The sequence below is a fragment of the Vanellus vanellus genome (genome assembly GCF_965231255.1).
Source record: "Vanellus vanellus genome assembly, chromosome: 2".
In the NCBI taxonomy this organism is placed as follows: Eukaryota; Metazoa; Chordata; class Aves; order Charadriiformes; family Charadriidae; genus Vanellus; species Vanellus vanellus.
In genome coordinates, this window is record NC_138906.1 from 104,006,401 (window position 1) to 104,018,381 (window position 11,981).

General features: G+C 42.9%; 2 protein-coding genes across 2 annotated transcripts; one reads left to right on the top strand and one right to left on the bottom strand.

The window, feature by feature from the left end:
• Positions 1–4,670: 4,670 nt before the first annotated feature.
• Positions 4,671–9,681, bottom strand: SEC61B (SEC61 translocon subunit beta). The gene is made up of 4 exons (XM_082479149.1): positions 9,570–9,681; positions 9,372–9,469; positions 9,045–9,146; positions 4,671–5,004 (listed from the first exon to the last, which is right to left on the bottom strand). The coding sequence occupies exons 1-4, from the start codon at positions 9,570–9,572 to the stop codon at positions 4,917–4,919; spliced, it is 291 nt and encodes a 96-aa protein (XP_082335275.1). The 5' UTR covers positions 9,573–9,681; the 3' UTR covers positions 4,671–4,916.
• A 336-nt stretch (positions 9,682–10,017) lies between these two features.
• On the top strand, positions 10,018–11,728 carry ALG2 (ALG2 alpha-1,3/1,6-mannosyltransferase; the record flags this gene model as incomplete). Its single annotated transcript, XM_082498989.1, has 2 exons — positions 10,018–10,347; positions 10,806–11,728. The coding sequence occupies 2 exons, from the start codon at positions 10,018–10,020 to the stop codon at positions 11,706–11,708; spliced, it is 1,233 nt and encodes a 410-aa protein (XP_082355115.1). The 3' UTR covers positions 11,709–11,728.
• Positions 11,729–11,981: the final 253 nt, after the last annotated feature.

The window sequence follows — 11,981 nt, forward strand, 5'->3', positions numbered from 1 at the left end:
TTGGCTCTTTGGAAAGTCTTTGTTGATGACTGTGACCTGCCAAGTACGACTTCATAAGGTTTTTGGGTTTCATCACCACTGTACACTCTCAGATTATTTCATCACCAAAACGAAGTTAAAAATTAGTAACTCTGGGAGCAGCAGCTGGGACGCAGGGTTGGATTTCATCTCAATCTGGCACCTACAATGTCGACAAGTGCTCCAACTACTCTGAGTTGCGGTTCACAGTTCTTCAACTGCCTGGAGCAACAGGTACCTGCACAGCACCTTTTCACCTGACACTAAAACAGGTTAGCAGAACTACACCCTAGAAACGCAGGTTTGCAACCAGTGACTACAAAAAGCGCACAACTATTAGCAGCTACATTGTGGAAATCTAGAGTTAGCTAATCTGAAGTTAAATCTCACCTTACAGAGGCGGGATTTCTGCATCCTTCACACAGAGAGGAGTTCATCAAGTTACCCACCCTCAAGAAAAGCCAGGAAATAGTGGAGAGAAAGGGCTATCACTGGATGAAGTAATGGCGTTCCTTAAATATGAGGAACCTGCAGGTGAGCTACCTTGCTTGGACACCAGGACAAATAAAAGACCTTCGTGCTTTCTGCAGAACATAGAAGCTTTTTCAGAGAAGCAACACTGCTATAACCACAACAGCCTAAACAACTGAGATACAAGGTTTGCTGCAAGAAGTCATTTACTGACAAATTTTCCCCTCAGAGTGATCAATCTTTATGCTGTGGTCAAAGAGAAGAGGCCCTATCTGATGCTCTTATATTGAGTTTGCCATGGGGCAGAAAGTGGTTAGAAATAATTTCAGCTTGGAGGTGGAGAATATTCTTGGAAGCAGAACTAGCAAAAACATTTTTCTTCTTCCCACAGGTGTTGTGACATTCTTTCTCTGTTCAGAAACGGAGATAATCTCACTCCACAAACTCTTTCATTCAGTGAAGGCAATTCTATCATTAGGTAATTTTGCATGCAGACAGCAGGGAGATTAGTATTATTTAATTCCACCTGCAACAGAGGAGACAAAGGCTCTAATTCTACTATCTGCCACTGTTAGTTCCTCTGTGTGTGAGTTTTCAACCTTCTGTAAAGTTTTTGTTTGTTTGTTTGTTTAATCGTGTCCAAATGCCAAAAAAGGCGACGAAAGCTTTTCAGCAAGGAGCACGGAAACAACAATGGAACAAAATTAGAAAGCTAGGGCTACCAAGCCCCACAACTGCACCAGGTTCAGATTCACACTCAATTACATTAGTTTGGTCCTTCGCAAACTTCTCAGCAATTTGTATCACGCTCTTATGTTTTTTCCCCTCACAGATCTCTTCCTGAGGTGAGGCTCTCCTCCACCGATTACAACATACACCATACTCTAATTGTATGTAAGTATTCTTCCTCATGTACTCTTTCTTTACCTAAGAAAGGAGTAATATTACTTACCAGCCAATCTTGGAAATGTAAGGCAACATTGCTTTAGGTTCTTTTCATATTACCTTACCAGAAAAAAAAAATCCAACAAACAGAACAGTAGCTAAAGGACTTGGAGGAAGGTCTCACAAAATGGTGTTTGATAATTAATAGATGTTGGGGATGCAGTCCCTCTGGAACTGGAGCATACTGACTGTAAATTTAGTTCTAATTTTATTTTGAAGCATTTCGCTGAGATAGTCTTACCTCTGGAGCATTTGTAAATGTATTTGATATCTCTCTGTAGTACCAGAGGAGGAAAGCGGGGCAGTATATTTACTCAGTGATAAATGCTTGAACTAAAAAAAAAAAAAAAACCACACACCATACTAAACAAGGTAGAATTTCATTGTGTTAATATTAAGACAAACTGCTCTTTGGAGGAGGCAGTGCACAAAAAGTTTTGCTTAGTTCTGTTTTATGAAACAATAGCGTAACTTCAATGAATTCCTCCACTTCTGGTTGGTCAAAAATTCGCACACCCTATTCTGGAAGGCAGCTGTGAGAAAAATCCTTCAAAATAAGAAACAAGAAAAACTATTTGCAGCCTGCAGCTGAACATGAGATAAAGGTGTCAAATCTCTGGTAATCCACAACTGAACTTGGATTTCGTTGTAAGTAAAATGGGTCTGTTCTGTTCACTATTGTTGCTACCTGCCTCATCTCTGCATCGGGGCATTATCTTACTCCATGGCACAATTGAGTGTAATTGGCAGTCTCCAAAGAAAAAGAGACAACCAGAGTACAGGAGGAAGAAAAGAAAAAGGTCACAACACATGTCAGGGATGAGGTGTACTCAGTCACTTCACACCTGCTCTTGCTTTCCCTGCCTTTCTTTTCACCAGCTTCTGAAATCAAAGCAGAAATCACAAATGTTATACAATTTTCCCCTCAATAAAAATAAGCCAAAAGGCAGACAGTCCCTTCTTACAGCTCACATCCCAAGTTAAGAATAATAAATACTCTTAATGTATTACTAACAATACCAAGTCTACAAAATATAGCCTTCTATGAAACACATTTATATAAACAGCTAATATAATGTAAAACACAGCCTTATTATCAAAGCTGGAAGTATATAACAAGCCAGCCTTTGAAAAAAAACAAGACACATCTCTTTTTCCAGACAAAAAAAAAATAATTTTTTTCTAGCAAGTCCCTCACAGAATCTATTAATATATTTATAAAATCATTTAGCCCTCACCACATGACCTCAGTATAGCATCCACTCATCTCTAGCCAATACAGCTGAGGAAGAGAACACAAGCTGTTCTGTTTGCTTCTTTGCACTGCTGCCACGGTACAGGGTAATAAGGGCGTACCATCTTACATTTTCAGAGACACATCCTTTTGCATTTCTAAACCAATAAAGCGACCATATACACATGCATGCATGTATCTATACAGATATATACACCTGTCATAAAGGCATTGTAACTTTCTGTGAACAGTACTGAAGAGATCTTACAGTAGCTTACGTCTGATAGACTCAGAGAGCTTAAGAAACAGCTGGAGGTAGATGAGACATTGGAAAGAGCTGACAGTTTCTTCTTGGAGGATAAATTCAGAGACTGATGTGATAAAATCAAAAAAAGCCCTTCTGCTGCAAAAGAGCTATGTGTGTATGGGACAGAACTTGAACAACTGCCCTTCCCACTGGTCCCTTCAAGAATGAGAAACATTATGAGCTATTACCAGTGGCACAGTATTTATCGTGACATGACGGCAAAAGATGGAAGTTCACATGCTATGTGCACACTACAAGAAAGGTTGGCATGGATGTAACCAACAGGACACCACTGAATAGCGAAGCATATAGGGGAAAAAATCTGTACAGATTTTATTTTCTTTCTAGTCAAAGCATTTAAATAAGAGATCCTTACCTCTGCCTTTTGAAGAGGTGAGCTCATGCCCCTGTCTGTTTTATTTTCTCTACTGTTTTTACTTCCCTTCCATATACATAGCAGTAAGTGATTTGTGGATCCTTTACCCTTTGATACATGATTTATTTGGCTCAGTTTCCACTGCTTTAGTGTATTATGCTACCCCACTGCCTTTGAGTCACCAGAATTCCCTGCCCCTCAACTTTCAATCCTCTGAAACCATAACCCTCCTACCATTAAATTTTGTAAGACAATATTCAGTTTCTGCTCCAAGTCTTCCATCTTTCCCTCTATATTTACACTAGGTATTACGGCATAAGCACAGCTCAAAGCAATTATCCTATTATAGCCCTGAGACCACATTCCTTATTCTAGTTTTTGTTCCGAACAGATTCTTCTTTTCAGAAGTAATGCTACTTTAAGAATTGCTTTAAAGGAAGGTGGTGTGTAAGAGAGGCTGCTTCTACACGTCAGCAGTCAACACTTGTATCGAGGCTGCATAACCAAGAATATTGTTTTACCATTACAAGCTGATATTCAAACAGGAATCATAACATGAACAGCAGCCTAAATAATTATATCCAACTGCATGGAAAGCCCCATTTGGTTATCTGAATCTTGAAACAGCATCAGCAGATGTCTGAAACACTAATGGAGCAATATGTATGTACCTTTAAAAAGGGAAGGCAGAGCTCTCTGATTGTTAAAAAGGAAAATAAAGAACACCTCCCAGAAGGAAACTGGAGTGCTTATATGAAGAGCCACTTAGCTGTATCTCACTCAGCCTGTTTGCGTGTCCTGTTATTTAAAATGCAGCCATTACTTTTCCAGTCCTTCCATTCCATTTTCCTCCCTAAGCCTCCTTGAAAGAGTCTGGACCTGCAGAAGAAACATGTCTTTGACAGAAAAATCCATTAGGTACCAGTTCATGTTGTTCCTCAAGTGAAAAACAAGCATACTTATATACTTTTAAGTATAATGAGCACTGAGTAAAGTTTAACTTGCATTTAGGAAATAAATGAAATAAATCCAGCTATTTTTCTGGAGTTAACAAAACATGATCAGCCCAGCTAGTGTACCTCAGTTTTATTTCAACAAACATGTTTGTTACCTTTGCATGTTTGTGCACCTCTTTTTGTCTCTCCCATTTACAAGAAAAGATCTTTGGGTATAAAATTACATAGCAATGTACAGTATAGAAGAATCTGGTTTGAACTGTCAGATGGCATTTACTCAGAAATATGGAATATGAAAATCACAAGTACAATGCTTCAGTTGTGGTAAGTTAGAACAGGAGGAAAAAAATACAGTTAAGACTGTTTCTATTTCCATATACAACTTTTATTGCAATACCTGTATTCTAAGCGTACAGATACAAATATAAAATGACCCATGACAGACTTTAAACCTGCCCAAATAGCAAACTGAGACATTAATTCGGTATTAGAGCCAAAGTTGACAGGACTTCAACAGGTGATAGGAAGCTCCCCCAGTTTCTCTCCAAGAACAACCAGGTTCCACCACATTTTTGGTCCAAGATGTATGCTTTAAGTTGGCAGCTGAGTCTATGAACGAGTGTATTTACCCCAGATGTGCAGCATAAACACAGAAGCAATAAAAAGAAGGCTCATGACCAAAACTGGAACAGGCCCACTAAAAATAAAGAAAAAATGCATTAACATAAAAAAGTCTGCTTTGTCCAAAGGCAAGTCATTATCAGCCAAGTGAACTCATCAGTTCATAAGCAATTGTACAAGAAAACTTATTCCATTCCCAAAGAAATACCTTAAAGTACACAAAAATGAGATAGCTATCTCTACCAAAAACTGCTACTGCTCCTATGTTTTTAAAGATAGTTTTACATACCCTAAATGTTACATAACTATAAATCACAATATAATTTAAAAAAAAAAAATCACACTTATATAAAAAGTAATTAATGGTTCATTATTATTAATCATTGTGAAAACAATCTCTGGAAAATTATCATCTGCATTTACTACTCAGATAACCATCTGAGCAGAGATGTAGTCAGATACAAAAACCAACAGAGTCCTCTAGCGGCTAGTAAAATTTTGGCATAAAATTTGCATTAGCTGTTTTTTCAGAGGTTTTATTTCATTTGAAAACAATGGCAGCAGTGGGTGAGAGACGGGGACTTCTCTTCAAGAAGATACACAGAATATCAAAGTTAACTCCACCATTAAATCATTACCTAAAATGCATAAATCAACAAATTTCTTCACTATTTTCCTTCCCACTTTTAAACATTGTTTAGAAATTGCTTAGTGATGTTTTTTAAAAAAAACAGTTTAATATTAGGGTGCACATTGAGAGGCTAAATCAGCTGTTTCACACTGTTCTGAGACACAACAATTACACACACTATTACACAACTACACACACTAAACACTGCTTCATACCACTCACTTCATACAATCCCATTTCTGATTTTCAACCTGCTATTGGGAGAAACACCGTGAATTCTGTTTTCCAGCCTGGACTACCCCCCAGGTTACCATTCATAAGCAGGTAAATGTTACTTGGATACAAAGTAAAAAAGAAACTGAGAATGGATTGAAATAATTTACTAACATATTTTTCTACAAGATCATGGTCCATATACTTCAAATGCCTATAACTGTAATCTTACATTGAATTTTAAAAGTCATTTGTTATCTATCATATTTAGACTTGCTTGGGTAGGGAGAACACTGAACACAGACATAAAGCATTTCGCAAATAAACCAATGACAAAACATGCAAAATAAAAAAAAAGTCCACACACACAGCGACTACCTAAACAACCCCTATTAAGGGATATGTTTCACAAAGCAACAGAATGCCCTTCTCAATCCCCAGTGTTTTACACATATTTGAAGTTTATGTCCTACATAATATAAATCATAATGATAAATGATATCAGGTGCACAAAGTCCTTACACTTTATCTGAATTACTATTTAATTCATTTGAGCCTTTAGTAGTAGGAATAAAGCTACTCTTTGCCAAAGACACACATGAATAGAGGAGCACCATTAACCGCAACAGGGAAATAAACAGGGGTGATTGTTTGTCCATTTAGCTTATTTTTAAACATGCAGGTGACATTGCTCCCCCTACAGAATAATCAGCTTTCCAGTACTAATACGTGTGTCTCATTTCCTCCGGTCCCAAAGAAAACCTGCTGAAACCCTGCAATTCTCCTCCACACACTTGAATCTTCTCAACCCACCATGCCATTTAAATAAATAAGTAAGAAAATCAATTCAAGCACCACACCTCTAACGATTTGGTACGGTGCATTCTCAGAATGTCTTTATAAGGCTGCATACTATAACACAAGCCCAATTTGATCGTCTATCATGACTCCACAGGAAACACCACCTATAGGTCTTTAAGCAAACAAGTTCAGGACAAAATACAAGAACCACAGGTGCCATAGAAAGAGCAACAAATTTGGATTTACCCTTCTTTTCAAAGTATGCGATGCTCGATCTGAGTTTTACAGAGAAAAATATCATATCCCACTCTTAAACAGATCCCCCACAGTGCTCTTTTGCTAATATTGTTTTTAAAGGCATAGATATTTTGTAGCATCCTGTACTACAGTTAAATGTACTTCCCTGAAGTGAATCAAGCTTGCTTATTCAACATATTTATTATTTCTGATGTTGAGTACAGATACTAAATACCTGAAGTATCAGAGGTATAATTATGCACAATATAAAATTTTTGATCTAGAGTGGAATTCTGATCGTAGCTGGCATGAAATAACCTGTTCTCAAGCGGTTTTATGTATTTTTTCATAGTAAATGTAAGAGCTCATATTTTAAACAAAATGAGAAAAGAAAACACACCAAAAAAAGCCCACCTAAGGCTAAGCTTTTACATTGGTTTATGCAGTAGCGATCACAACTATTTTCAGAAACAACTTTGGCTGACGCACTTTACTGAGGTAACCACAATGCCCTATAACCCATTTTCATTTTTAAGCCTACTGAAGATCATAACAATTAGTTGCTGTGGAAAAAACATATGTAGAAAAATACATGGAAAGCTAAGCAAGAAAGTTCCTCCCAAACCACGGTTCAGAAAACGTTACATCTCGCATGCAGGTGATTTGTAAAACCAACTCGCTTTTACAGACTTGTTTCTTCCATTAAAAGCCAGACCATACAACTACCCATGTTAACTTGCAAAAAAAACCCCACTCCCAGAGCTCCAAAACCTTAAAATTAGGAACCACTGTGTTGCAACATAAATAGAAGGGAAAAAAAATCTATTGACCTGCTTGTATTGAAGATTAGAACAATTCAATGGCCATTCAACACCAAAAGTGAAACCAAAGGATTCACAAGGAAACTTACTGAAATTGATAAAGCTGCTTTGACATCTTGTATCACAAGTCTACTGGGAAAAAAAAAAAATCCATCTAACAGTAGAACATCTCTGTTTTTTCTCAGTTTTGTTTTTTTTTTTAATTGAGCTTTAGTAGACCAAACAACACAGAAAATAGTTGCCTTGCCTATCTGCACAGGTTTGCTCTAGAACACTATTGTTGCTCATTGTCTTTTTCTTTTCTTTACCTTGTCTCCTCTTTGGATTCAGAATGGAGAAAGCAAGACCTGCAGTAGCAGAACACCACCACTTTGATGGTTTGCCATACAGTTTTTGTTTTTTAAAATGTGAAGCACATATGAAAATGAAAACACCTAAGACAACTTCAGAGGAAGGATTACTCATGGAACAATCACTAACTAGGCTATCACAAGCTCTCCCCCAAATGTTTTGTTTGTGCAGCCATCAGCAGCCCTCCTAAAGGGCTCCAAAACAAAATGGTAATGGACCCTAAAAAAAAGAAGCAATAAGGACATCCCTGAGTGTCTTGAGTCTCTTCAACCCAGTAAGAACAAGAGGCCATGAAGTATAACTCTACAAGAAGCACAAACTCCCACTCAGGGTATGACTTAGCACGCACCCATCAGCTGAAATACACCTTCTGCCTTTGCTACCCAAGTATTAGGCTGCAAAACTTGTTTGGGAAACGGATCTGAATGACTGAAACTGGCCAAAAAGTAAAAACTTAGGCTCTCTTTACAGCTCAAGGCACACTACCACCAGATATTTGACTACAATCTGGAATATTCACCGTGTAAAAACAGAGATATAGAAGGTATCAGAGTGCTATTCACTTGGCAAGCTTCACTAAAACAATTTATCTTCAGCTTTTTAACAAAAACACCTGAGATTCTGCAAGCATGTGGAATATCAGTTAGATTATGTTTTCAAGGGGGAGAGGCGCAGGATCACAACATATCTATTAACAAAGAAAAAGCAAAAGCTTAATTAACAAAAACATGCATGCAGGTGCCTAAATTCACTGTGACAAGTAATCTTTCCCAACTTCAACGGGACTGCTTGCAGTCTTCAAAGACCACTTAAGGTAAGTCTAGGCAATTACAAAATATAACTTGTACCTACCTTTTTTAAGCCACTGTAACTTCAACAACTACCTCTCCAGTTTACAGATCAAATAAAATATTTCATCCCAAATCCACCCAAGCAGCCATCAATTCAGCATGTCTTCCCACACAGACCAGAACATTGATCTCCCAATTCAAGGACTTAAAGATTACGTAAATAGGTGTATGTATAGCCCCATGCCTGCCACCACCCATATATCCAACTTACACTTTGAGCCCTGGAGAGTCCTCAGTGTAGAACCGCCACATCCCACCAGTGCCCGTGGAAGTGGCACGGCCCGCGCTTCTCGTCCCACAGCTGGCATTCTTCCTTTAGGGGATAAACGGAATGAAAGAACGACCCAAACGCATTAGCAGTCTGCCAGCTCCTAGCACTAACCACCCCAAGAGACTCTGCAGAAGCGAGACGCTCCGATCAGCCTGGGCAGCCAGGCAAGCGGAGGGCACGACGGCCGGACACAACACCGCCTGGGGCTACAGCCGGGTGCACCGAGAGCTGACAAGACAGACCCGCAAGCGCCCTGCCCGCATTTACCTCTGCCGGACAGTGGAGCCCGCCGCGCGGGGAGCCACGGCCTTGCTGGGGGAGCGGCCGGAGGAACCGACGCTGGTGGCGCTGGGGTTGGGCCCGGGCTGCGGAGAGAGAAGAGAACCAGGAAGGGGTGTGAGGCGGCGGGCGCAGCCAGGAGAGAGGCAGCGCCTCAGCCACCTCCTGCCCAGGGCAGAACCTCACCATGGCGACGACAGCGCTGGCTCAGGGGGTCGGCGCGGCCCTCACGCTCCCGAACGGCCGCTACGGCCACGTCCCTGTCCGCAGCAGACCCCGCCCCGCCTCGCGCCGCGCCTCCCGGGGTCTAGCGGCTGCCCGCGGTGATGCCTGAGCAACGCCGGCCCCTTTTCCCCACGGCCGCCTCCCTCAGCGGCCGACTTTCCGAGGGAGCTGCCTCCGCACCACGCCTGGGTCCGCCCGCTCCCTCACCAGCGGCCAGGCCGGGGCGGCCGAGCTGGGGAGGCGCGGGGCGAGGCAGCGGGCAGCGCCATGGCCGCCCGGCGGGTGGGGCGAAGGCGAAGGCCCGGGAGGAAAGCTGACGTGTCCTCCGGTGGCCGTCGGGCCGCGCATGCGCGGTGCGGTCCGGGACGTGGCCGGCGGGCGGGTGGCCGCTGGTGCCCCCACAGCAGCTATGGCGGCGGCGGGCGGGGAGGAGGAGGGCCTGTCCGTGCTGTTCCTGCACCCGGACCTGGGGCTGGGCGGTGCGGAGCGGCTGGTGGTGGACGCGGCGCTGGCGCTGCAGGCGCGGGGTTGCCGGGTGCAGATCTGGACGGCGCACTACGACGCGGAGCGCTGCTTCGCCGAGACGCGGGGGCTGTCGGTGCGGCGGGCCGGCGGGTGGCTGCCGCGCAGCCTGTGGGGCCGCGGGCAGGCGCTGTGCGCCGCCCTGCGCATGGCCTTCGTGGCGCTGTACATCGTGCTTCTCAGCGGCGAGCCGGCCGACGCCTTCGTCTGCGACCAGGTGCCCGGCGGGAGGGGAGGGGGCGCCGCTGCCATTTGCGGCCCCGATGCTGCGGTGGGGGGAGGCCGGAGGGGAGGCGGGGGTGCTGGCGGGCTCCGGGGCAGCTGGGAGAGAGGAAGGTGCTGCCGCTGCTTGGGCTGCCCTCCTGGCTCTCCCCAGGTGCTGAGCCTTGGAGGGAGGGGGTGCCTGGGAAACTCCCGCGGCTTGGTGGGGCCGAGGGGGGGGGTCGTCTAGGCGGCCTGGCAGGCCGAGGTGAGGGAGGGAACCAAGAGCCGCAGCAGGAGGCCCTGGATGAGGGAGGGCAGCTTGATGCGCTTGTGGAGGGGAGAGGGAGAAGGCGGTTGGCTTGCAAAGGGCAAGCTTTCATGCCATGGCTTTGAAATAAGGTGTACGCACCAGTGGCACTAACACAAGTGATGAATGTCTCCTCTTGTCTCTTTCTCTCCTGGTTGCACTAGGTGTCTGCTTGCATTCCTGTGCTTAGACTGGCCAGAACTCGTAAGAAGGTTTTGTTTTACTGTCACTTTCCTGATCAGCTCCTGACCAAGCGAGAATCTCTCCTAAAGCGCATCTACAGATTACCGCTTGACTGGCTGGAAGAGTACACAACTGGCATGGCAGACTGTATTGTTGTGAACAGCAGGTTCACCGCCAGTGTTTTCAAGGACACGTTTAAGTCCTTATCTCACATAAATCCAGATGTCCTCTACCCATCGCTCAATACCAGTAGCTTTGAAACAGTAGTTCCTGCGGACATAGCTGACCTCATACCCAAAAAGAAAAAGTTTTTGTTTCTTTCCATTAATAGGTATGAGAGAAAGAAGAATCTAGCATTGGCTCTCGAAGCATTGCATGAGCTTCGAGGAAGACTTGATTCTCATATGTGGAATGAAGTTCATCTGGTCATGGCAGGTGGTTACGATAAACGAGTTCTGGAAAATGTGGAGCACTATGAAGAGCTGAGGAGACTTGCAGCCAAGCTTAGTATTAATGACCAAGTCACTTTTCTGAGATCGTTCTCAGATGAACAGAAAATCTCTCTTTTTAATAACTCTGTATGCGTGCTTTATACACCAAGCAATGAACACTTTGGCATTGTTCCTCTGGAGGCAATGTATATGAGATGTCCAGTTATAGCAGTTAATTCAGGTGGCCCTTTAGAATCAATCTTGCATAATGTTACAGGATTTCTGTGTGATCCTCTGCCAACACAATTCTCTGAGGCCATGGAAAAAATTGTGAGAGATCCTCTCTTAAAGGACACAATGGGAGCAGCTGGGAGAGTCAGAGTTATGGAAAAATTTTCCTCAGAAGCATTCACAGAACAGCTGTACCAATACATATGCAGATTAACACAATAAAATTATATCCCTATATTATATTTTACAGCTTTGTATCTCTCATTTTTATAGGGGACCAGTATTCATTGTGACTATGATGGAGAGCCCAGGATGTCTGAATTTACTTGTTAATACTTCTTGTGCTGCCTTATGTCACTTAACACAAAGAATGAGTAAAACATGTCCCACTATCTCAGAAGGTTAAAATTTTCATGTGGTAGGCTGATCGCCATTGCAGGAGTTCTTTTGTGTACTGTGCCTTGGAAAAATGCATAGTTAAACGTCAGTAATTTA

Bases quoted from the DNA above. Each gene is read 5' to 3' on its own strand.
- SEC61B (XM_082479149.1), bottom strand. The intron at 9,147-9,371 runs GTAAATGCGGGC...TATCCCCTAAAG, and splicing joins GGCTCCACTGTCCGGCAGAG to GAAGAATGCCAGCTGTGGGA. The intron at 5,005-9,044 runs GTAAGTTGGATA...CTTTATTTTTAG, and splicing joins GACTCTCCAGGGCTCAAAGT to TGGGCCTGTTCCAGTTTTGG.